The sequence below is a fragment of the Sebastes fasciatus genome, chromosome 17 (genome assembly GCF_043250625.1).
Source record: "Sebastes fasciatus isolate fSebFas1 chromosome 17, fSebFas1.pri, whole genome shotgun sequence".
NCBI lineage: Eukaryota > Metazoa > Chordata > Actinopteri > Perciformes > Sebastidae > Sebastes > Sebastes fasciatus.
In genome coordinates, this window is record NC_133811.1 from 7,174,992 (window position 1) to 7,201,269 (window position 26,278).

Below are 26,278 nucleotides of genomic sequence, written 5' to 3' on the forward strand. Positions count from 1 at the left end.
GGTGATGAAGACAACAACTCCCATGATCCCACGCTACTTGTCACCAAACTCTGTATTTTATTATTGATTTGACTGAGAGACCCCTAGCGGCAGAACATTTACATATTGTGGTGTTTTTGTTTGCTGCAAATTAAGTATAGAAGTTAATTTTTGGCGAGCATAGCTGTAAGCTATTTCTTTCCCTCTTTGACTGTAGCACTTGTTTGCATGTCAGTGTTGCCAGTAGACATGTAATGGCCATAGAGAAGAGGGAAACAGTCAGAGCATGAGCCTGGTGAGCTAACTGTCCGTAATAAACAAAATAAAGTAAACCTATAGCCTCTGGTCTTTGGTCGGCTTCTGGTCTTGAATTTGTCCAGTTGGGTTAATTCAGGTTAGGTCTTAAAGACGCAGGTACATGTCAAGTTTGGGTTTCATTTTTTCACTTTCAGGCCTCTTAGAACGCTCATAACATTTAAAATGAGCGCCTGACATTTTCATTTTGAATATATTACAACATTGAAAGTATTTTTAAGCCTTCAAAATGAAAGACGTGAGCTTTACCTGAACCAATGGGTCGGGGTCAGTGTCTTTTTTATGCAACAAAAACAACCGGATGGGACAAAACATGATCAGATCTTCACTCGGCTTTATGCTGAAGCATTTTTTAAATGTCACATTTGCACAATAAGTGCTGCTGGTGTTTGGGGAACAATGGCCGGCGTGAGCGCTGAACACCTCATTAACCAACTCCATCTTCAACTATCATAGTGCTACATTAGCAAGAGGTTGGCCTTTAATTAAGATAGAAAATTAATGTCACGTCCACGCTACCGTGACAATGTTTAAATGCACAATAGTGCTGATTAAGCAAAAACTTAAAAGCACACTGCTTTGGCACTTTTCTGCAGTAGTTCTGAAAAACGTCTATACCGAGAGTGATGACGGAGGGCAGATGGATCTCGTCTCTGTAGGAGTTCACACAAGATGAATAATTACGGCCATTAGTGGCATCAGTTCTCAACTTGTTCATCATTTGGCACATCTTCATAAAGAGGTTAAGACCTCCATCATTTCCACATAAAACAACACATACTATAAGTGGGGACAAATCCATTTGAGATCCATTATTAATCCAATTATTAATCCATATCCATTAACTTCTCCTCAAGATCCTCTCTGATGAAAAACCCAACGCATTCGATTCATCTGTGTGGTCAACAATGACTCAAAGCCTTCCTTTTCCACAACATAATGATTCATATTTGCATTGATTTAAATAATCTTGAAGAAAATGCATTTCAAATACACCATTATATCAAAGAAATATGAGAGAGAAAAATTTTTTCTGTGTAACCATCACAGATATAACCATAAAACAAGCCTGACCCATCCACTGACATCCTGTACCATTTCCAGATTAATAATAAAAACACAATTTCCAGTTTGCTTCCTGCTGCAGTCGTCATGATGATGTGCACTAGGTGATCTTTGAAAATGTGTCCTGCTTGAGGGACAAATCGAGCTGCACCGGCAGCAATTACCTTCAGGATGACTGTTTCATCTCCCATCGAGAAAGGGAAGGATCACTGGGTTCCAACACCATCAAATTCTAGTTTTAAAAAAAAATACCTTTTCTTCAATCAGAAGACACTCGGCAGTAAAAGAGTTTGGAGGGTGGTGTCTATTTTTTTAGCCTTTCCAAAACCAAAAAACACAAGAGCAACACCGTAAGGAAAGGATCAGAAAATAAAGCTGCTCTATTATGACAAAAATCATAATCACCATTATTTTGCTCAGTATTGAGATAATGATTATTTAACACGATTACTCATTGACTTTGGAAACATCATCATGCATTTAGAAAGAAGATTTTGTAGCCTACATTTTAAAGTGAAATGCATCAATGTGGTGCGGGCGAGAGATCTCTGAAGAGCCGTGTGCTCTTGTAAACAATTTGATCATAAACACACTGGTTGTTATAGATGTCATATGAATGGTGATGAAACGGCAAAAAAAGTCACACCCATATAGGATGGTAAACGAGATGGACTCCATGTTTCAAGACATGTCGGTTGGGTTAGCGACATCGCTGTAGTCCCGACACACAGTCCGCCCCGGTTGACAATCACACCGGGAGCAGGAGGGAGCTCCGTCACTCCCCTCAGGGAGAGAGGGCACAGGGAGCACTAAGCAGCGAGGTCCAGGCGGCAGGTGCTGTAAAGCCCCACCTACACCCCTGGGCCTTTCAAAGCTGACCCAGAAACAGTCACGGCGCACCACCACGAAAGGAAATACGCCAGCGGAGGGCCAGCCAGCGCCGGCGAGAGTTCCCACGAGGGGATCCTCTCACGGCGAGCGGCCGTCCCTGACGCACCGAGCGGGGCGAAAGCGCACCGCTGTAAAGGAAGAGGGTGCGCTGGATTAACACAGCACAAAACGAGAGCATCATTGCGAAACGGAATGTGGCACAATAATCTTTTTATGTCCATTATCTTGTTTTCATAATCGTCGAAAGCCAAAAATCGTAATTGAAATTCGATCAATTGCACAGCCCTATTAAAAAAGTGTGTCTATCTGCTCTAACATAAGATGTTTGGGTCTAGACAAATATTCTCTCATTTATAAGTCAACATGCATGCAAAATCAACAGAGTATGTCTAAGCTTCATCCTCAAACACAAAAAAGAGATTTTATCATCGTCGTTTTGAAAGCTCGGAGATATATGGATATAAAATTAAAAGAGAAATGTTAAATAGCTGTTGGCTTTGGCAATATTCTAAGGCAGTATTTCTTTATGCTGCCGTGCATCTCCTTCAAACACACACACAAGAGTGGGAGAAAAAAAAAAGGAAGAAAGTCTATTTCCAGAAAAGGCATAGCACAGCAGTTCTCAGACTGAGCCGTCGCCTGCAGCCACAAAGTTACTTAACTTGAGAATTCAATTGAGTTAATATCCCGGCAGGCTGCTTTGCATCCCAATAACAGGAGTTGGTTCGTCATTTAAAGGATGACCAATCACACCGACACCCAGATCATTCAATTAAAATGTAACTTAAAGTGCCGTTTCGTTTGCAGGATCTATAACCTGTGTTCGATCTAAAATGTTCAAGGAGAGAAGTCCACAAAGATACTTTGTAGTTTCTTTGTGAAGTTTTTCCTTTATATGCATTTTTTTCTCATCATGTGTGCATCATTAATATAAATTCATCCTACCCCAAAAAAACTTCTGCAAAAGGCTGCTTCTGCTTGTGCTTCACTGGCACATTGCTAGACTGAACAGTGTGCAGCACATTAGCTCCAGTCAATAAGCATTACTCCACTATGCAGTAAATGTATTTATCCTGAACTTTTTGTTATATTTGTTATATTTGTTGAAATTCTCTTTACATCTGGACAGCAATCAATAAATCAAATGCTCTGACTAAAAAAAGAGAAAAAGATCTGGCATCGGTGGCTGTCGCAGGACTACAACAAGCCCGTCCGATCATTTCACTCAGCCCGAAAATAAGGAAATAAGGTTGATGAGAGTTGAAAAAGTGAACCAAACGGTAAAGCTATGGGCTGCAAAACCAAAACAATGAACTGAAAGATGTTAAAAAAGCTCCGTAGGGCTGAGTGGGATGATAATCCTCTGTGGGTTTGTTACTACGACCGACTTCTTTCACATTACATCCATTGTCGAACCAAACTCTTCGGACTCCGCTCCAGCTCCGCTCTAACTAGCCTTGTTTGAGGGCGTGCCAAACTAGCCGTTATGCAAATGTGTTACTTGGTGACATCACCACGTTACAGTAGAAAAGCTAAGGACTTCAAGTGAGGCGTTTCAAGCAGTTCGGGAGCAGTGTTTCTGTTGGGGAGAGTAACTCCCTTTGGCGTGGACTTTGTAACTTTGCAGACTTTTTACATGCACAAAAAATTATGTAACACACTAAAGGAAAGGGAAAACAGCACAAAAGCATAATAGGTCCTCTTTAAGGAAAATATAAGAGTACTTGAGCGGCAACCAATGCAGCTTTCCAATCACATATTGTCATTATATAAAAAAAAGAAAGAAAAAATAATTACTGCTAGCCAACACGTGACTTCACCTCAAACATGGTTCGTCACGTCAGGCCCCCGTGTGAACAAGCCATAGAGCTTTCTTTCTTCGGAATAATCACCTGCCGAGAGGCCCTTGACAGATCTCAAGGATCTGCTTTGCACATTTCTCTCCGAGGAAGCATTAGCAGAATTCAGCCTCCATTAAAGAGTATTATCCAGGCAGGAGGTGCAGAGCACTCAGACATTAGTAATCACTTCACCTGCCTCGCCAGGATGGCAAAAAAAAATACATAATGCAGAAAGTAGACTGATGTAAGGACTTGAATGTCAGATAAGCCGGAAAAAGGAAGGAAGATGGATGCAACATGGAATAAAAAGTTGTACAAACAAATGACAAGACTAGATCACGTGACAAACTGCACACAGGCACCAGATGGAACAAAGAAAACAAGGCCACAAAAACCTCACAAGTCCTTACTGCCTGACTACACAAATATCCATACCCTTAATCCTATGAAATAGATAGACCACTAGTCTCGCATAATCAGACCTATATCCACAACGCTGTGTCAGCGCTAAAGGAAGGTCTGGCTCCATACATTATCATTCTGGTATAAAGGGGAAAAACTGATCTGGCTTGTTTTGTATTTCTTTAAAATCAATCCAAATCGTCTTGGGCGGCACTAAGCCCAGGATGCAGCGATGGTGCCCTTGCAAAATAGATTGCAAAGATAACATGTGGGGAAGAGAATGCTGGTTGAAATACGCGGCCAACGGCAGGCTCATACTCCGCAGTCTACATCCATTGAGTCGGACTAATTGACCACTAACCTTGCTCAACACACCATGCAACTGCTCACCAATAAAAATCTTTCCAGTGAAAGACTTTTATTGTGGAGTAAGGAAGCAGTAAGTGCTGAGTTTGTAAATAAATACTTCATTAGAGCTCCATCAGCACTGCAAAAGAGAGCAGAGCAGAAGGCTCTTACAGGAAAGTAGGAGTGAAAGAAAAGTCCAAACGACGAGGACGTCTTCATGCAGGAGCTTTCGAATCTACTCAGAGCCAAACACAGCAAGCCATCCGACAATCATTGATGCTAATTGTGACATCGACAAAGCTTGTCTGATTGTGGGTGACTGGCACAGTTTGGCCCTCCAATGCAGCGCAATGATATTGCAGGTAGATGCACTTATACCATGCTGTGAGGTTGAAACGGGAATTTCATGGTTGGAAAAACAACACAGAGTCAATGCTGAACAGTATTTGAATGACTTGATAACTGTATTTACAGTTTTTTCCCCGTCTCTCGCAGTTTTTCTTAAAGACCACCAACTAATCTCCATCTTTAACAGGCTCATTAACATCATAGATTTCCAAGCCTTCCTACTCTTTGTGAGACATTTTCTTTTTTGTAAAGGGGTTGACTTACCTCTTTGTCCATGCTGTCCAGATCCTCCTTGCAAAGTGTGTATAGAGGCATCGTCTCCGACATGCTCGGCTGTCGTTTCCGACGAGACGGTCCCGGCTGCTCGTCGTCTTGGCTGCACCCCGCCGCCTCATCTTGCTTTGAAGTTCCCCTGTGGTCAAACAACAGACACATGAGCATAAAACACTATGAATGTAGACAGCATCATTGCTAACTAGCTAGTTAGCTAAATAGGCAGAAAGATGAAGATATGAGACCTTTTATGTGACCCCGGTAATATCTCTACCTACACTATCAATATCATTAGTATCTGCAAAAAAAATGTTTAATTGAATAAACTGACAAACCAGTCAACTGAGTCAATCAAGAAACACGCTTAAATCACTGAAAATGAATACTTATTTACATTGTTTTATAAAGAGGTAAGAGATAATTACTTTTTAAAAAATGTTGTTATCTTGCTTGTGTGTTCTATTTTTAAATCAGGGCTGTCAATTGATTGAAATTCTTAATGGAATTAATTACATAATATGCTGATTATTAAATCAAATTAATTGCAAATGAATCGCAGATTTGCAAGTATCAATATTTTTTTGGAAAAGCCCTCAAATGAAGATATTTCAACTCAAAAACATTGCATTACTGTGGTACATGAGTAAAACATTGAATAGAAATATCAAAAGGGGGAATTGGAAATCAATTCATTGTTTTATTTCCAATTATTTTTCCAAATACATGTCTTTTTATCATTAAACATACACCTATCACTTAACCTAAAATCTGGCCATAACAGTTTTCACATTTTTGTAACATAAGATTATCTTAAGTTAAGCCAATGTGGCCATAACAGTCTTTTTTTAACTATTTAACATACTATTTACTAATACACTAACTGGTTGGAAATGTATTCAACAAGCAGCAACTAACAGTAACATCGGTACATCAGTTAATTAACATAAACATTAAATAATATGCGTTAATTTGCATTATTTGTTTTATGCGTTATTACTTTTATAATTAATCTAAATTAATGTGTTAATTTGACAGCTCCATTTTAAATGGATTCTCTTGTTACAGTTAATCTCCACAGAAATCGCAGGGAACAGCATTCATTTGCAAACACTGAACATAATCAACACATTTTTCATATCACAGAGGATTTGCGGATGTAGAGTGCAGATTGAAGGTTGAGGCTGGAAACCAACAATAGGAAGAGCGAAGGCTTTCTCTCTGTAACGAGGGCCCGTTAGATGTAAATCTTACGCAAGTGGGAAGAGGAAGAGTCCATTCTTCCTCTCGGCGGTGCTTAATTGAACAGATCTTCTTTGATGATTAAATCCAAGTTTATGCAACTCCCTGAAAACTGCACAGAGCCTCTTATCCATGAATTAAGTGGGCCAATTTTATGCTTGTGATTATTAATTACAGAGTATCGTCGTAGATATGTTCAATTCACTTAGCAGCATTCAGTTAACTTTTATTCGTCTAGAGTTGTGTGAAGAAGTCAGGCCACAGCCTCTCTGTGGCGCCTAACAAACACCAAACAAATAAACGCTATTCATTAGCATATGTGACTGACGGATGAATGACACGCGGAGTGGGAGATCACAGAGGTGACTTTGAGGAACTGTGAAGCCTTTCTTGAACCTGCCACATCATTGCCAAACTGAAAATTAAATGAGGACATGACTGGAAAATCAAATATTTATATAACTGGATGGTATGAAACACTTTTCTAAGACTAGTATTTTACACTGTTGAAGAGAGAGTTTTCCCCCAGTAGCATAAAGTAGCCTGGTTTTTATTGTGCTTTATTTATGCCCCAAAGTGCAGATGCAGATAAAAATACACCAAAACAAGTTTGGAGGCTCGTTTGGGAGCTACACCGCCGCCCATCGCCATAAACAATCCATACAATAAAAAGGTTTGTTGCATGTCTCCACTGAGGGTGATTCACAAAGTAGTGTAGCACTACATCAACAGCTGTTTTAGTTCACACAGAAGGGAGGGATGGAAATGAGGCCCGGAGGACAAATCAATACACTTAAGATCTCTTATAAGACATTCTGCATTCAGTACTAAACAGAGATACATCGATAGCATAACTCTCACTTTTTTTTTTACATGCTATAGGTCTTTACTACCCCCAAGGGTTTTTCTGGATGCTGTGTAAGAGGATGTCCACTATTTCTGTCAATATGTTAAGGGCTGGGCAATATGGGCAAGAGGGGATTGTGGAATATCTACGATGAGGACAGTCAGCGTTTTCAGTGAGAGCAGCATGTCCTTTCTCATTCCCAGGGCGTCAAATACAGATGCTTTGTTGCGTGTGATGCCAACGCACAATGCACCCTTTAACGCCTATATGACACGTAACAGGCTTTCAGTTAACTACAACATAAACCTATACGCGGCAACAATAAACACTCTGAGAAAGTGCTCCGGGAGTGACTGTGGTGACGTAGTTTAAAGAGCGATAGAGACACACAGGGTGGACGGGGAGGGGAGGTGGACGGGTCCAACAAACAAGGCTTTCATCCAAGGAACCGCTGTTACCGGCGTTAAGTTTCACTTTCACGTTATAATCACCTGCATTTAAAATTAATTTAAAATCATGGTTAAAAAAAAGACAATTATGTGTGTGACCATACTCTTATAACCTGAAGCGTGTTTTATGTTATGTTTTATGTATTCTTATCCTTGTTTTAAAGTATTTCTTGTATTTTGATATGTACAAAAATGTGTTTTGATCTAAAAGTCAAGATATCCTAAGGTTCTTTCACACCTAACCTGTTTGGTTTGGTTAAAACAACACTCTGATGCAGCCTGGTCATTTGACGAGAATGCATCACGACGCAGTGCTGTGCAGTGGCGATGACGTTTTTGCATGACTTTTCCCAAAAACTTTGGGGATTTCATGTTTTTCCAAAACCCTTCCAGGTCTGGAACATTTTCAAATTCCATGACTTTTCCAAGTTTCAAAAGTCAAAACTTTTTCATCACATGCTGCACATTGATAGACATGTCAGCTCTAGCTATGACACATGTAATTCTAGTGAGAAGTGGCAACTATAGCATCGATAACAGTAACAAAGACTAAACTAAATCACCTCTTGCAGGTAAGAAATGACCTGTGTGTGTGTGTGTGTCCAATAGGGCTGTCCTCGACCAAAGAAATTCTTAGTCGACTAACCCCCACCATAAAAAATGCTGGTCTTAGTCGACTAAGACCAAAACGACAAATTAGTCGACTAAGAGAGGGCAGCCCTAGACCCAAAACATCAACAGGCAGCATGGGTTAAATGCACTGAAGCCCCCTCACACTTATGTTGGCATAAAACAAAAATTGCATATATGACATTCCTACTGTTTACCTGCAGAATAAGAATACGTTTTAGATCAATATTTCCTCATTATATTACACTGCTCCAATTCTGTTCTTACCTGAGACAAGACTGCTCTCTGTGATCAGAGAGCAACAAACACCCTGACGCCTGGAGGTAGGACGGAGGCCGTGGCACCTGAGGGCCCCTGCGGATCAGCTTCCCCGTGACGGGGTCATAGGTTCGAACCTCCGGGGCTGGAGGTGACGGTCTGTGGTGGATGGGAGCTGGGTGGAAAATATGCTTCTGCAGGGCACCCTGAATGTCAGGGAATGCTGCTGGACTGTTGCTCCTTCAACAGACAAGAAAAAAAGATTTGGAATTATCTACAGATTTTGACGTATTGTGGTTAATATGTTAGCAACAACTGCAGTACTTTCTTAAGTTCACATGTAGGTTTGGTTCTCATTAAACAGCTCCTTTACCTTGGCGTCTTGGAGTAGTCCTCCTTCAGTGGGTACAGCTGCTCCTCCACCCTCTCCCAGCGCTCCAGACAGCTCCACAGCCAGTCGGGGTTGACAACATGGAGGTGCGTGCAGCCTTGCGCCTGACGAACCTTCTCGGTGCCTGGGTGACAGGAATGAAAAAGGAAAATGAGAACAGGTCCGTACAATCAAAAGCAATAAACAAAAACACACAGTCTGGGTCTGCTGAATAATTCAGATCAATGATCAGACTCTCTCTCCTGGAGGAGAAAATAATTACCTGGTCAATATTATGAGAAAGAGAACAAGGACGATTTCTCTTTTGGAGTCACTTTCTTTTCACTTTTCTGCCAACTCAATAGCTTTCTTAGAAATCCAGAAAGCCAGGTTTTGTTTGGTGAAATCCACAGAGAGCAGCGTCTCTGCTTGAATAATTCTTATTGATGTGAGGCACAAAGACACCAAATTGAATCTTTGACTCTCGGTTGTTTTAGTTATGCATGGGGAACAATCACATATCGACCTAGAATGGCACTCGGAGAGCGCAGACCTCCGCCGAGGGGCCTGACTTTAAAAACAGATCACAGCTCGCAGGTGGCCATACCGTGAGGTGGTCGGCTCGTTATTAACACGGTGTGTGTTTCCGTGTAACGTATCGGCGGATGCCTCTCATTCAGCAGCCTTGTTATGTCTGTATAATGTTACACTACTTTGTCTGTCATCACGTCATCTACCGCTTTTTTCGGGGTCATGCGTCATTAGTCACACTGCGCATGTGTTATACCCTGTGGTCTTAATGCTCAGGCTGATTGTAATTCTTAAAAATTTCCTGAATCCGGATCACGATCCGGATCGCCACCAAAATCTTATGGATTGTTCATTGCTACACTCAACCCCTCCAAAAGTTTTCATTCAAATCCAGTGAACTTTTGGAATAATCCTGCTAACATACACACAAACAAACAAACCAACGCCGGTGAAATCATAGCCTCCTTGGCCCAAGGCCTTTGGCCTTGGCGGAGGTAATAAAACTGTTTGGGCACATTCCCTTGTGCACAGTATGCAGTGCCCCTTTCGTGTTGTGCTACCTGTTAGGCTTGCTGTGGTAGTCTGTGTTACCGGTGTTACACGGTGTTCGGGCATACACTGATTACATTACTTGCACACAGTCACAGTCACTTTGCTTTTTTTTTATAGAAATAAAACCCATTTAGTTAATTTTCACATATCAGCGCCCAAGATCATCAAATAAAAAAACTCTAATTTGTAAAATACTAAGCGTGTTATCAATATGTAGAGGGACGCTATAAATAGACGAGTTTATAATTGTAGCAATTATAAACTGAAAGTAAAAGAGTCTGCTCCATACGGAGTCTCAGCACAGAGTAGCAGGAGTCAGATTTCACACACGGGACGAGAGAGAGATGACAGACGATGGTGGAGGATTTGGTGTCCAAGTGAAAAGCAAAAGGCCTATTTAAATATTTCGGATTCAAACCCAATGCTTATAGGAAACCATAACGTTAACGAGGCAATCTGTAAACTTTTGGTATGAAGCTGTGCGGAGGACGGAGCGGTCACAGCCGCTGTGCGCGGTGCAGCGGCGCCAGATGGAAACCTGCGGCACCGCAGCGAAAGCTCGACCCGAGAGGCCAGAGACACAGCCATCCAACGGTAAAGACCAAAGTAAGCCATATACATATATTGAGCATCTATTCTTGTAAAATGTCCGGTGTAATCGGTAACAGCAGTGTTGTCACAAGTTTATTAACCGGTGGGAAAATGTCCTCACCTTGACATCCCTACTGATTATCACAAACTGCTCAAAGGGATGTTCTTCTATAGTATTTTTCATTCACTTTGACAGCAAAGCACAGCAATACATTGTTCTCAATTTTCAATTATCTCCATTTTCCATAATGATTTTTTAAATTTGCTAAAAGAAAATAAACATTATTCAGTTGAACCTTGATGCATGCTCACCAGGATACAGAGCAACAAGGTTAGAGCCTACGGCCGTGCTAGTGGCTCTGTCAGGCAGCAATGTGAGCATAACACAATACTCACAATGACAATGGTAACAGATGATTGGCAGGTAATGTTTGCCATGTTCACCGTCTTAGTTGAGCATGTTGACATGCTAATATTTTTTAATCACACATAGTTCACTTTGGTCTATAGACCCTAGGATTATTGGTTTGTGCCACCTCTGTATTCGTTTTGGTGAATACAGAGGATAAGCTAGTCAGGCCCTTTGTTTGCATTTTTGTTTTTAGATGTACTGCAGGAATTAGTCAGGCCTGGTTTTGTTATATTGATTTCTATTTGTTTGGCACGACCACTTTGTCCCATCCTCCCCCACATCTTGAGAACCTTTTGTTTGCGAGTACCTGAATTGAAAATAAAAAACACATTCGTTTTTCACTTCTACTCTGACTCCTTCAAATGCTTTGGTTGTCATTATCGTCTCCGTCTTTCCCATAGCCTTAAAAAGGCGACGTAACAGTGTCAACAGACAAAATACACAAAAAAAAGTACATAATCTAACGGCGAAACATAGAATAGTTGAGATATCTCAGCCCGACTGACAACATCTATAGAGTCATTCAGCTAGCGTGGGTACAAAACTGCAACAAAAAGAAGTGTTTTATCATCAAAAAAGTAAAAGGACATCATTTCTATCATCAGGGCAGTGGTTCATAAAACATTGATTTTCTTTTTCTGTGTCTATCTAAGTTTGTGTTTTGGGAATCATGCAGGACATGAAGAGGCGAGATGGGAGTTTCAAGAGGCAGGCAGAAATCCTTCTGTACGGCTTTTGGGTTACAGCTGTATTCCGTGTAATAACGTAATTACACACGGTTTAAATTTTTTTTAAATGAAGTGTAAATAAGAGAAAGACGTAAACAGTAACTGGCTGCCCTCTTACAATAATTCTGCATTTAATAGGTTCAAATGTGTCCACAAAAGAAGAAGAAAGAATCCCACTAAATTTCGAGTCGGGCTGCTTATAAAAAGCCGTATTACATCTGTAACCACCCATTGAATGAATACAGTGTGAAATATAATAGTAAAGAAAACATATAACCCTATGAATTGTTGTGAAATGTCACTGTCAAATGTGCTGTTCTGATAACACAATGGGCATTTCCAGCAGCTCTTTCCAGACTGAAGTGACCTACTGCTCATGCTGCTCTAGTTCCATCTTGGGCTGATTTTTTCTCTCCTTTTGATGTACAAAAGATGAGTGATTGCCAAGAGCTGCTCACAGCGGGGCTGGCAACGGCAACGGCAACGGCAACGGTGCCACTTCCTGTGTTTGTTTTCAGAAGGTAAACTGGATTGGTAGCAATACGGGCGTGAATCCGCTTTTGGTAATCTTCAGATAGAATAGCATTCTCTAAGCAGGGTAAAAGCTGCTTTGGCATTTTCGGTGTTTGTTGTATTGTTTGTATCTTGTGAACCAGAATATGGATATATATAAACAGTAAAGATGACAGTAATGTACTTAAAGGGCAGGTTCATGATTTATCTATTTACTTTTTTTAGGTTTTTATATCATTCTGTAGTGGTGTTCCTTATGTATTCAAATCTGAATATTCAAATTTGGTCTAAGTATAGATGTTTTAGTATTAAAATGCTATTTTCCCAAGCCCATCTAAAACTTTTTTCCACGGGACCTGACGTCAGTTTCTGCATGATGACACTGCTATATATACACAGTATATATATACAGCCTTATAGTCAGTGTATTAACGTTATGTACAGTAACTTAGATGGCGGTCTGCACGATCCCAGTTTGGAGAAGCAGACAGGAGTACCGGCACGGACGCTAAGCAATGTACCGCTGTGTGGATGACGCGTTAGTTTGTGTCCGAAAGTCACACAACAACCCAAACAAACTAACTGATCGATGCAGCAGTAGACCAGCAACTCCTGTGTTCTGTGAGGTAAAATTACTGTTTTTGTGAATGCAGTCTGGTGGCTTTGAACAGTGATACAACGGCTTCAGTTCCTTGTCTGAAAGTTCTGTCTGATGGTGAGGTAAAGCAGTGAAAATATTCTAAATATAGCGTATACTTAAACTGATATTGATTTTTTTTTTTAGGTGGCTAAAATAAGTTTTTCTGCTGCTCCCGTCCGCAGCCGCTTTACCTCGCCGTTAGACAGTGCTTTCCGACAGGTAACTGAAGTCGTTATATTGCTCTTTTCAAAGCTACCAGACTCCACTCACAAAAACATAAATTTGACCTTGCAGAACGCGGGAGTATACGTACAACCCCACTTCAAAAAAATCCAAACTAACCCTTTCAGTTATTTCCAAACTTGGCACGATTAACGTTGACTCAGCTAGTGCCAGCATTCACAGTGATCATTACCTCATTGATTCATTCACTGTGGTAACCTACGTCAATGCTTTTTGCAACGGCTGAGTGGGCGTTTCTGTTTTAAAAAAAACAAAACAGAACAGAATGCAGATGGACCTGCCCTTTAAAAAACAACTGGCCGGATCAACACTGCAAAAACAAGACATTTCGCAACCAACAGTTTTCCACATGATGGGATGGGCCATCAAGGCAGTACATTCAGCCTCAGCATCATCTTGGTCTTACAAGTGGAAAACCAGCCTCCATAGAATACATTTCTCACCAGCTTTTTGATTTGACGTCCTTACCCATTTGGGGGGAAAAACAAAAACAGCCTCCAGCGTTCACTAATGTCAGAAGGCAGCGAACTGTGTCAATCAAGTGGGCCAACAGAGAAGGAGCAGTCTCAAGGAACTAGGCGGAAATCAATTTTAGACATTATTATTTAAAGCTGCATCAATACATTTTTGGCCACCAGTGTGCAGGAGAACTTCAAAACAAGCCGACAGGTAAGGAGCACAGAGGTCCAGATACCTGACACAACAATATGATCTCAGCTTTACACGCAAAACATGCCAACTGTGTTCACATCAAGTGATAATCCTTAAGATTTTCATGAAAAACAAACCCCATTTTTGATCCTACTTATGGTATGCATTTTTTCTGCAATAGCCATTCAATGTATTTATATGCTGCAACTAATCCTCCACCTGTGGAACAAACTTCCTGAATACCTGAGGTTTCCTGAAACTGAAAATCAGGGCTTCAAACGTTATTGTTTGCTGTGGCTTTCCAATAAACTAGACACATAACTTATTCTTAATCTGTAACTATTTATTTGCTTGCTTTTGCTTTTTAAAAATGCAAATTCTTTCTAATTTTTTTACAACTTATTTGCTTGTCTTCACTTTCTTTTCATTGTTTAAGTGCAATTTTAATGTTTTCTTAAAGTTATGTTTAATAATTTATTATCTCGTGTATTTGTATGCCCCTGTAAAGCACTTTGAATTGCCTCGTCTCTGAATGGTGCTCTAAAAATTAAATTACCTTGCCTTGCCTTAACAGCAGTTTTTATTATGGCGCAGTCTGCCATTCCTGCACTGGATTCAGGTTACCTACATACTCGCGAGGGATTCACAGGGAATGATGCAAACATATAATGTAGTACAACTTTATCTCACTGATTTCAGCACTCTCTTTATACTAGAGTGCCGGAGCTGTATTCATTTACTGCTAATGCAAACTAAACATTTCCGACTGCTGCTGCTTCAGAGGTGCCACCGAGGTCTCTACAGTTAACCAGAGCTCATCACACTGGAATGGCTGACCTCTGAGATACATTAACTATGATGACAGTGTATTCAATCTCAATTATCTCTGCTCAGTCTTTCGGTCACGTTTTGACAAGGGCTCAGACACACAAATCTGCCAATATGTCAGTAAGCATGGCATTTAAACGAGCCTTGCGTGACCCTTTCTTGAATGCTAGCCTCATTAGCAAATCATGACTTGCACCAATTACGAAAGGTTCCAGCTCGCTGCTAGCTACTAATAATACCTCGACTATATTCAGTAAAAAGGAACAAAATGAAAATACGCAGGTCAAAAGAAGCACTAAAGGTTATTCTAAATATCAGCTTCAGACTTCAAAATCCAGAATGAGACAGGCTCTATAAAAGGACAAATTTAAGAAAATAATACCATGAAAACTTTAGAAAGATTTCACTGACTACGTTTACATGCACACTAATATTCCACCATTCTTCAGAATATGACAATATTTAAAATTTGATGGGGGTCATGTAAACAGCATATTCCATTTGGATATTCGGAATTAGGCCTTTTTCCGATTAAGACATGTGCGATATGCTGATATTATTCTGGTTTTAGGAGCATTCTTTGGACATGACATGCATTCAGAATATGCGTCACACTTGGGATTTTTATGGCAAATCAATCGCTTCCTAAATTAACAGCCAGCCACCAGGGAGTGATCAAGAAGTTTGGGCTTTACTTTTTTTGGGAGTGGTCATTCCTGAATGTTGCGGCTGCAGTCCAGAGTAGAAATAATATACTGTATAATATTGATTTTAACAGAGAGTACACAGGCAAAACGAAAATGCACCGAATTTAGGTGAAGATGAACCTTATTTAAGTCTTATTTTGATGCATGAAAGCGAGTGCTCTGTTGATTTAATTTTGGGTAAAAAGTTTTGGTGCATTTTTATTTTGCTTCTAGGAGATGCACTGTGAATAAGAACCAGTCTTATTTTAATGCAAAGATTTGTACATTAGTGAAGAGAAAGCAGTGCTCTGTTTATCTAAATGTGAAAGTGCAATAAAATAATTTTCTCCCAAAAATCAATGAATAATCGTGATAATTGTGATTATCATTTTGGCCATAACGGTGCAGCCGACTGAACCAGCCGACAGTTTGCAGAGATGCATGCCCCAAAAGAAAAGCCCACATTTCTGGTCGGAAGGAGAAACACACCTACTTTTAAACATTATGAAAAACTTGGATATCAACAGGTTTTTGGATAAGTGCAAATATCACAAAAACGCCCTTTTCAAAAAGGTGGTTGAAGGAATGAAAGAGGGAGGCCGTGTTCGCACGGTCATGCGATTCCACCACCGTTTACGTTAATCGGAGTATGCACAGCTGCATGTGAACGGAAATATTAGCGGAATATTAATTTTCATGTAAACAGCTTAGCAAAAATCTGAACATTTTGTGCATGTAAACGCAGTCATTGTCATATTTACTACTGTATGCTTGTTCAACAGCATACATACATTTCTACGTACCAGCTCTTGCTGCGATGAGATGCGTTGTCCGACTGGGATCTTGGGAGCCAAGAACCAGATTCTTGCCGATCTTGGCCCCCAGTGCTTTGGCATGGTAGAACTCTCGGGTCCTCTCCATGGGGTAGTTGGTCGGGTACAGCCCACTGAACACGACCGTCGTGCCTTCCAGTGTCTTGCTTTTCAGCTCCGGGGCAATCTTCCGCATGTCCGGCATCTCAGAGGCCTCCTTACTCAGATGGGCCTCGTATCGCGTGTAGTACTCCGCGTGGATCCTTTCCAGCACCTCCTCCAGGTAGATCAGGTGATCGTCCTGGTCGATGTCAGCTTCATCCTCCTCCTCCTCCTCATCCTCCATACTCTGGTCCAACAGCTCCTCCCCCATGGTGACCCCAGATTGTTCACTATTCTGGGACTCCGTTTCTGGCTCTCTCCTATCTGAGCAGCCGTTTCCCAGTTCGGGGTCTGGGAGTAGAACTCCTGAAGGTTCTGCTGCGTCGGAGCTGGTTTCTTTACTGTCCCCTTCCTTAACCCCATCCCCATCCCCAAGCTCTTGCGTGACTCCTTCCTGCCCAGATTTCTTGGCTTCACTATCACTCTCTGATGAGGGAGGCTTGTCTGTAATGGAGTCATTGTCACTGTCACTGGAAAGGTCAAAGTCCAAGTTATTGGACTCGTGGCTCGGTGCTGATGAGTTTGCACTATCCTGTGCTTCCCGTGTCACCAGTGTCCTGTTGCTATCATCTTCCTTAACGTTTGTTCTGTCGCCCACCTGAGTTTCCCTCGACCCCGCCCCAGACTCCGCCCCAGCCTCTGACCCTTTATCCTGTCCCGTTTCATCCTCCACAACCCCTGTGGGATGTGTCCGTTCATTTGTTGGTACTCCCTGAGATGACTGAGATGTTGTGGACTCGTCCTTTCCAGAAATGTTGTGGTCTTTCGCCTTTTTTCTGGGGCCGTTGTTTTGCTCGTCGGCACCGAGCGTCCCCGCTGGTTCTGTGCTCTCTGCTGGTCGACTTGGCGGGCCTCCTGCTGGAACAAGACAAAGCGATCACACAGCAGTCAAGGACACACAATCAATAGGTGAGGAAACACTAAGAACAGCTACAGATTAAAGGATTCTGGTGTCAATGAGGCCAATTTACATCAGATTTCCCCAACCTGACAACTATGGACTGTTCAATATTAGATAAATAACTATTAAATAAATAATGCAAGGCTTTCCTCGACCAAAGAAATTCTTAGTCGACAAACATTCATACGATTTTGTCGACTAATCGATAGTTGATTTAATCGACAGATCTGTAAGACTGAGTTTCTCCACAAAGAGTCACACAAAAACATCACTTTAAATCTTGTGTTTACCAGAGATGGGCTCATAGGTCACTTAGAAATAAGCAATTCAGCATGAAAAAAAAGTATAGAAAATGACTAAAGAAATCTTCATTGACAAAGACCAAAATGACTGATTAGTCGACTAAGAGGCAGCAGCCCTAAAATAATCACATGAACAATTGTGGAAATGAAACAATCATTTGTTAAGTATTTCAAGAAATTAGTAAAACTCAATTCATTATTATAAAATGCCATTTCATCCTTATCTATTTCATAGTAATAGTTTCCACTTTTTAATTCATAAAGTCACTTTTATATAAAATAATGTCACGCCTCTCGGCCAATCACATCTCCCCGCTCTCTTAAGTTCAACAACCGCTACCAGAATTATCTATCTAGCTGCTGTTGTAGATAAACACAGTACACAGACACGGAAACAGTTATACTTTTGACTTCTCTGATATCTTTTACTACATTTTGTCAGTTTCTGGACTCCATACTTACAAATAAGGCTGGGCGATAATTCAATATGATAATTTATCATCTATTTATCAGCACCCAAATTTCTAGTTAGAACATCTCAGAAAAAAAGGTTCTTTTAAATGATGTATCATGATGTGTGCAACACCGTTTAGTTGAGATTTCACGCACTACTTGACACCATATAACCTCTCTAGCAGTGACGGTTCTGTCCCTTTTTCACCATGTACTTAGTTAGCATTAATGCATTCTGGAGGGTCTGTGACCCGGTGATTATAAACCTCTTAGTAATAACCTTCCTAACATTTCACACTAGTGCAGATTCTACTCAGGGGATAACCCAGATTTGAGGCTGCTGTGTTGGCAGACAACTCTTGCTGTAGAATCTCCCTCTGAGGCAAATCAGAGTCCTTGGAGTCACTCCAGTTCAAGTGACTATTTGAGCGTGAAAATAAAATTCTCAAGTGATAACCTGTCAACAACAAGACAGCGGTGCTGATACTGAGACTGTCAGACTGACAGCTGACAGACTGTTGAAAAATAAGAATTATGGTTTTTGGAGGCAAAGTATCCTCTCATTTCTGAATGAGATAGAACAATGTGCTGTTAACTCTGCGTAACATCAGTGATGATGAAGTGCAGTGTACTGTATCACTTGGAACCGCAGGGCTGGATGGAGAGTAGAGGGCAGCTAAATAATGTGAGGAGGCAGGGCACACGAGAGCAGGCCCGGGCCAGTGGACACCAGCCTTCAGAGTACCAATGCAACAAATTAGACTGTGGGCAAAACCTTTCAACAGTGTTTAATACATCCTCAAAGGCAAAGCAAAGACTTTTTAGATTGCTGTTTGCAGCATCTCAATATCAAGAGTTGCTGATAATCTACAGGACAGTGACTACTGCTGGCTGATAAATCCTATTTTCATCATTTTTCCTCATCACAACATGAACATGCGCGGTAGACACATCACAAATGACCTGAAACGCAAAATAAATAAGAATTCATTTTATTTAGGGAAGGTTACCGAAAACCGGTATTAAACAGGGCCCAAGGCTTAAGACAGCGAAGTGAAGAACTGTTACTCGAGTTGACGACAACTTAGCTCGTTACTGTAAGTAAGTGCAAAAAAATCTTCGCAAGTTTAAAACCAATAATTTATCAATGCATCTGTTCACATGATGTGAACATGTAGAAAAGCGATATTTGAATCTGCTCACAACCAGACTGACATAAGTATAGCTAATATGCACACTTTAATATTTGTTTATTTATCGCAAGTCATATCATCATCGCGACATTTAACAATGTTATCGCGCATCGTAGATTTTGCTCATATCGTGCAGGCCAGACAGTGTATTTATTGATACAGTGTAATATTTCACATCACATAATGATTCAGATGGTGATGATCACAGGCCAAATATGTCCCCTCTGTAGTCAAAAAGATATTGGCAAATGTATAGGCATGTTTTTAAGTGTGCTTAAAGCTTCACAAATCAATATTTGTATATTAATGAGTCAAATTATGACCCGACTCAGCGGTTCCCTGCATCTCTACGAAGCGTTTTAGTACCTTTCAGCTTGGTTTTTTATAATGTATTTGTTTTAGGAATACAATTGCAACTATGAATTGTATTAAAAACTACAAAATATAAAAAAACACAGTAGCCACCATCAAGAGAATTTCTGACTTGGTCAAATCCTTTATGTAAATGTGTGCATGTTGTTCATGTGATAGAGATCATTAGATCATGTCTACATAAACTATTTATCTTCCAAAGCAGCAAGAGAGCTGCTTCAGGGAAAGAGATTGTATTTGCATTGGACCACATCTGCTTTGGGCAAACTGTAGCTTGTGTTTTAACCACATAACAAACTCTCTATTCTTTTTCCAATGTATCAGCAATATGAGGGCCGTTGCTGAGCCTGGCAGCTGTTGAAACATGGGATCAGTACAAACCACCAGTTCTCACTAATTGATGAGACAGCCTGAGAGTGGGTGTAAATGGGGGGGGGGGGTTCTACAAAAGTCCCCAAGGAGGCACACTGGTTGGCTCCAAGCAGCTTGTTTCCTGCTATGATGATGATGATGAAGAGAATAACACTGAGTTCACCGCAGAGGGACCTACGGAGGTGAAAGTATCGGAGCCATTCAAGACGGTCTATCCTTGTTCATTTTTTTTTTATTTTTTTTTTAATGTTATTTTTTTGGGGGCATTTTCCATTTTTATGACAGGACAGTGTCTTGAAAGGGGGGAGGAGAGTGGATGTGGAAAGGGCCACAGGCCGGATTCGAACCCGGGCCGCCGCGGTCAGGACCAAGCCTTAATACATGGACGCCCGCTCTACCAACTGAGCTAACCCAGGCGCCGTATCCTTGTTCATTGACAGGTACGTCTGATTCATGATGAGGTTGCTGGACAGATGAATACTCAGGATGCTGGCTGCACATGAATGCAGTGTTGATGCCTTTTTATTGTCCGTGTCCAGCCTGAGTGACTCTCTATGATAAATGATGTGACCAAGTCTGTTAATATAAATGATAACAGTATTTGATTAAGTGCTAGGATTATCTTGTATTTCTCTTTGCAGGTTAGTATGACAGGTAAGTATAAGGGGGATTGGGTTTACAGATTATATTATGTTAAGTGAGATAACTATTTGCATGGTTGGTGCATCTTTCATGCTTTTTTTTTTTAGATATGTTTTTATTATTTTTGATATTAATAAAGATATTTGTCCAATATCTATACATATTTCAATACAAAAATGACTGCAAAGTCACATATAAAATAATCAAACTAACTGTGTTCCGCTGTTTTTCATTACATTAAACAAAATTCTTAACACAAATAAAACAACATTTGTACAACAGAACCGTGTGAAGTGATAATAGTTTCACAGGTCATCACACTTGCTGCTTGTGAAACTGAGGAATAAAGTCACACTCCCACATGCGCAAAAGCAAGGGAGTGACCATCGCCTTGTGAGGTGATATTCGCCTGAAAGTTCACCACCTGACAAGTATTTCCATGATTGCAATGGATGACAAGTTGTTCAATGATTGCAATGGATGTCGAGGAGGCTAAGAACCACCCATCATGGGGGAGGAGGGTGGTTTACTTCTGGTCACATTTCTTCCTGCAGCTCTCAGACCCACAGGCTGCAGATTCACCAAAGTTAAAGTAGCTAATGGCAAATATCCTCCATTTCTTCCTCCTACTGTGAATTTATTCGGATGTTCAGATTTGCGCAAATATCAAACGTATTTGAGAAGAAATTTGTGTGGTTCTCGCTGAGAAGATGCAGTATTAGCTGTAATCTATTTAGCCAAACCTCACAGCTGCTGTCTTTGCTGGCACAAAGACTGGCATACTGGCACATTGAGTTAGAACTGCATCATAGGTGACTGGTTATGCTATCTAGTTAGTTAATCCTCACCTGCCAGCCAATCAGAATAGAGAATTCTCAGTGGCCAAACAATATAACTCACAAGACCTCATTGATTCAACTGACAGACAAAAAAAATACTATGTAATATTTGTACAAAATATCTACAGATTATATATTTTGTACATAAATAAATGTACAAAAGAAATCATATGTCTGGTGTCATGCATATATGTTGGTAATATTCCCTCATTAATGGTAGCTAGCATTAATAAGGATACTACTCAACACTAGAGCAAATATCTGAAATCTAAGTGGGACTTAAATTATGAGTGTCTTCCAAATCAAATGTTTGACAGCACTGAGACAATAAACAAGTCCCTGATGCATCACCAATTAAAACTTCAGAAATTACATTGATTTTTTTCCAAATAGTTTACACAGAATTGGTCCTCCTATTGCAATTCACTGGGTGTTGGAGCTGAGGGTCAGTGAGATACAGTACAGTAAACTCTGTGCCTCTTTTACCCACTATGTACTGGACTGTGCAACATTCAGCATCTCTATGAACCTATAAGATCAGCGAAGCCACTGGACTGGCTTGCTTGTTAACTTCAGCTGAAAGTGCCTCTGACAGGGGAATGTGCACAGTACTGGAAACTACTCACTGGACAGTGTTGCATAAACTGTCAGCAACTTTTGTCTTTCAACGATTGCATCATGCTGTCAAAGATGTGCGGGGGCGCTGTACCTTTCTTTGCCATCTGAGCTTCCCGTGATCCAGGGGGAGCGTTGATGTCCCCCGTGCCCTGGAAGTAGATGTATTTCTTCACAGTGATGAGGTTAGGTGCAAACTTCCACACGTCCTCTCGGTCGTCGATTATGGAGACCATCGAGTCGCCGCAAGGGAAAAGATTCCTGTCAGGAGAACCACAAGACACTAGCAAAAACTGCTGAGCTGTTTGACAGATGTCCAAACATTCCCCAGATAAACACTGTGAGGCTGTTATTTATCTCTCTTTAGCTGTAGTAGTGTTGCAGTGACAGATTGCGTGTTTTGCTATGAATCAAAATAAGGGGCACTTCAACGTCTTACATCATCCTTCCAACTTTTTTTGTATTTGCAAGGAGATGTCGCCGACAACCATTCATCAGTGACACTGAGAGAATAATAGATATCTACTCTTTGTGCTCGTCTGCATTCACTGTCAATAAAAGACAGATTGTCCGTACGAACGGTTACAGAAGCTCAGAAAACGATTTGGATGAATTCACTGCTGCCAACAAGCAGTGTGGATCATACGTTTAAACCCATCAACTGTCCCCCATCGATAACTTGTAAGAAAAGTTACATCTACACAAAAAAAGGAAGTTGTCTCTTTTTGCTTTAAAACCAAAACAGAGTAAAATAACGTCCAGAGAGTGGACAGGTGCCGGGTCACCACAGATGACAAATCCATTTAGATGTCATAGGAGGCAATTCCCACCTAAGATTCCCCGTCTTGGAGAAAGGGTCGATGCATTCATCTCTGGAAAGAATCCGATGAGAGAAAAGCTTCTTTTCAGGATCCAGAAAGCCTAAAAGAAAGGAAGATTAAAGAGTGATATGAAGGCAAAAAAGGATGCATATTTGAATGCCAATTCAGTGGTAAATCATAAACTTCCTCTCCAAGGTCACAGTAGGTATTTTACATATGCTGCAGCACTTGCAACAAAATATGCTGTTTTATTCAGACGACACATTAAAGCTACTATGAGGAACTTTTTTGTGTTGATTTTGGCGGTCCCTGTGGACAAACCTGTCCGAGCACCAGAGTCCCTTTAGAAAACCTCATTTCACTGCAGCGGGGTCTGACAATCTGCCCTGCGTAGTCCTGGTTCTGCCGTGCCTCCCTTTCCTCCAGCGGGCCCAGCAATACGGCCTGTGCCTCTAGCAGCGTGGTGTCGGTGTTGGCTCTCAGCGGGGACCGGCGGAGCAGCGAGGCAAAGCTCTGCTCCTGGCCGGAGGAGGAGCTACGGCCAGGCGCTGTGCTCTCACTACGAGTCAAAGGCGGCAGCAAAGCCAAATTTGGACCTGTCCACGGTGGGGAGGAGGAGGCCAGGCTGGAGTCTGAGCTGAAGAAGTTTCTGGTGAACCTGCATGATTTTGTCTGATTTAAGGCAGAATCGGACCCAGTGGCACCGATGACAAGCCTTAAGAATAACCATTTATAAATAGCCAATCTTCTCACTGATGGTCTCGTTTACTTATTTAGGTCATAAAGAGGCATCAGTATTAAATTGAGACGGTTTCATAACCAGTTAAAAGTTCCTCAAAGTAACTTTAGCAAAACAATCCTCTTATAAAGAAAAAAAAGCCTTTCCTCCCATCTTAACCTTGCCACTACCTTTCCCACAGTATTTTCTCATAGAATCAAGTGTTAAATATTCTCAGGCTTTCTTGCTTTCCTGAGAATAAATACACAGATTGATTTAACCTTGGCTGGGGAAAGAGAGACCTACCCTGGCTGAACAAGACAGCCGGGCCAGAGTCTCCTTTAACCACAACAGAAGCTGTCAATAGCTGGAGCGCTGCTCTGAAACATGCAGACCTCCCTGCATCAGGACCAGTAGTGAAATCCAATTCAAAATGCATCAAACATTCATCATATGGAGGTAGAACAATACTGGACCGAGGCTGCTTCGATTAAATACAGTAAGATGAAAGATTGCACCCTGAATACCAAAGAGACAGCATATAAACACACTACCTACACTTCAATATAACCCAGCCTTCAATCATAAAATGAAATATTTTCATCTAGAGGGAGCCAGTCAGCTACCGGCTGCTGCTAAAACTAGACTGGAATTGGACGGGTTGTCTAGTGTACCTGCAATTGTGCCAGGTAACCAGCCAAATACGTAATGCAAAATATGAACTGGCTTAACATGCATTTTAAAATATAGCACATCTGCTGCTTGCAAATGACACATAGAGACATTAGAAGTGAGCCAGCATATCATCAGCTGGAACACAAAACATGAGCAGACACTTCCCTCTTATGGACACAAACAGGCAGTACAGGTAGTAGACCAAACTGTCTTTGCATACCGTTACAGTTTGATATCAATCACACTATGTGGATTAAAAAAGAGTAAAGAGTCTATTTACCAGCAATGGTGTGTGCATAAAGTCGGCTCCCGAATGTGAAGACGTGTAACTCATAGAGTTTGGCAATTTTCTCCAGGAACGCCTTGCAGTGTGGGCGTAGACGTGTGTGGAGCATTGGCTCTCCTCGGCCGAGCTGGAAGTGGAAAATGCCCTGGAGGAAATAACAAGAGTGTTAACAGTGATGACACAATCGGTTAAATGCACAGATTAGGTCTCGACATCTGCTCTTAAGAAAGATTTAGAATAAGAACTTCAGTTATACAATGACGAAAGGCTGAAAACTGTCAATACAATGCACTTTCAAGAAATTACAATTACAGCATGTTCTTAAAAACAGTCATTTCTATCGAGGCTTTGTCATTAGACTGGCAGACAGCCCTTACATCTAGCTCAGAAGAATAATTCTGAATCCATCCACCACCTGTGTGACATAAACCCATACAGCTCTACTATGCTGGAGCAGAACTAGTTTGCCTGATGTGTTGTTCAACATTGCCGAAAACCAAAAGTGTTTATACTGTAGTTATGGTCACACTTTAGGTTCCTCTCAGGCAGGTTTTTTCATGACTATGTACAGTGTGGCCACACGTGTCAGTACAAGACAGATCTGTGCTACCTGAGGTTGAGCATTTATTCTTTATGCTTAAAATCAAGTTTCAGATGAGGCAATAAAGACGGAAGCATCAACGAAGAAAAACATAAAACTAAGTGCATTCAGAGGTCAAATATAAAACTTTGGTTGCAGACACAGAGGTTGCCTCTCCATCCTAGTGATGACGGTACAGAATAGTGACATGATGGAATAATACCTTGTTGGACATACGCTGGCAGTGCTGCTCGGTGGTGTGGATCAGCGTCTGGTCCAGATCCACCATCAGGACCAGCTTTTTGTTCCGGTGCAGTCTCTGCTGGTCTTCTCTGCCCAGCTGTTCTGCTTGCTGTTGGAGTGGATGAACATAATGAATGGAATATCAGAAAACCTGAGCAACCACCAGCTTCATGTTTGTTTAATGACCTCAGTGCTTTTTTCATATATAATTATTTATTAATAAAGAGTTCAAATATGGTTTTTGATTCTTTTAAGCTTTGTGATTAATCATTTTTTTCCCCCATTCGTGTGTCCTGGGAGGTGAGCTGCATGATATTGCCCTACAGGGTAGTAATACATTTATATTTAATTGGATTGGATTAAACTGAACTAGTCCTGGAATGCAACTTAGTATAGGGGTTAGGAAGATGCACTGGCTTTTGATTTTAGAGGCGGAAAAAGATCTTCCACATCCACCTTTGATACGGTAAAATGTTAATCCAGTGTTTGATTACATATTCACTGCATAATTTATACTGGTTGTCTATGGAAACCTAGACCTAAACAGACTCTTATGTTATTATCATTTGTTACAGCTGAGAGTTGATGATGAAGATTATGATGATATTACTTTAATGTCCAATCAAGTTTGAAATTTTTCTTGCATCTCAGCAGCTCTATTT

General features: G+C 41.0%; 1 protein-coding gene and 1 long non-coding RNA gene across 3 annotated transcripts in view; one reads left to right on the forward strand and one right to left on the reverse strand.

The window, feature by feature from the left end:
- ctdp1 (CTD (carboxy-terminal domain, RNA polymerase II, polypeptide A) phosphatase, subunit 1) overlaps nucleotides 1-26,278 on the reverse strand; it is an 88,108-nt gene that overhangs the window by 56,155 nt on the left and 5,675 nt on the right. Inside the window, exons 4-11 of one of the 2 annotated variants that reach the window (XM_074614523.1) lie at nucleotides 25,597-25,725; nucleotides 24,788-24,938; nucleotides 23,124-23,214; nucleotides 22,388-22,554; nucleotides 16,434-17,462; nucleotides 9,259-9,400; nucleotides 8,895-9,125; nucleotides 5,454-5,601 (exon numbers count right to left, since the gene is read on the reverse strand). In XM_074614523.1, the coding sequence (XP_074470624.1) occupies nucleotides 5,454-5,601; nucleotides 8,895-9,125; nucleotides 9,259-9,400; nucleotides 16,434-17,462; nucleotides 22,388-22,554; nucleotides 23,124-23,214; nucleotides 24,788-24,938; nucleotides 25,597-25,725 (2,088 nt within the window). The remainder of the gene's footprint in view (nucleotides 1-5,453; nucleotides 5,602-8,894; nucleotides 9,126-9,258; nucleotides 9,401-16,433; nucleotides 17,463-22,387; nucleotides 22,555-23,123; nucleotides 23,215-24,787; nucleotides 24,939-25,596; nucleotides 25,726-26,278) is intronic. The other variant, XM_074614525.1, reaches the window with a different exon arrangement.
- Nucleotides 13,698-20,986, forward strand: LOC141754995 (uncharacterized). The gene is made up of 3 exons (XR_012590749.1): nucleotides 13,698-14,134; nucleotides 14,691-14,786; nucleotides 20,638-20,986. It is a non-coding gene; the product is annotated as an uncharacterized LOC141754995 (long non-coding RNA).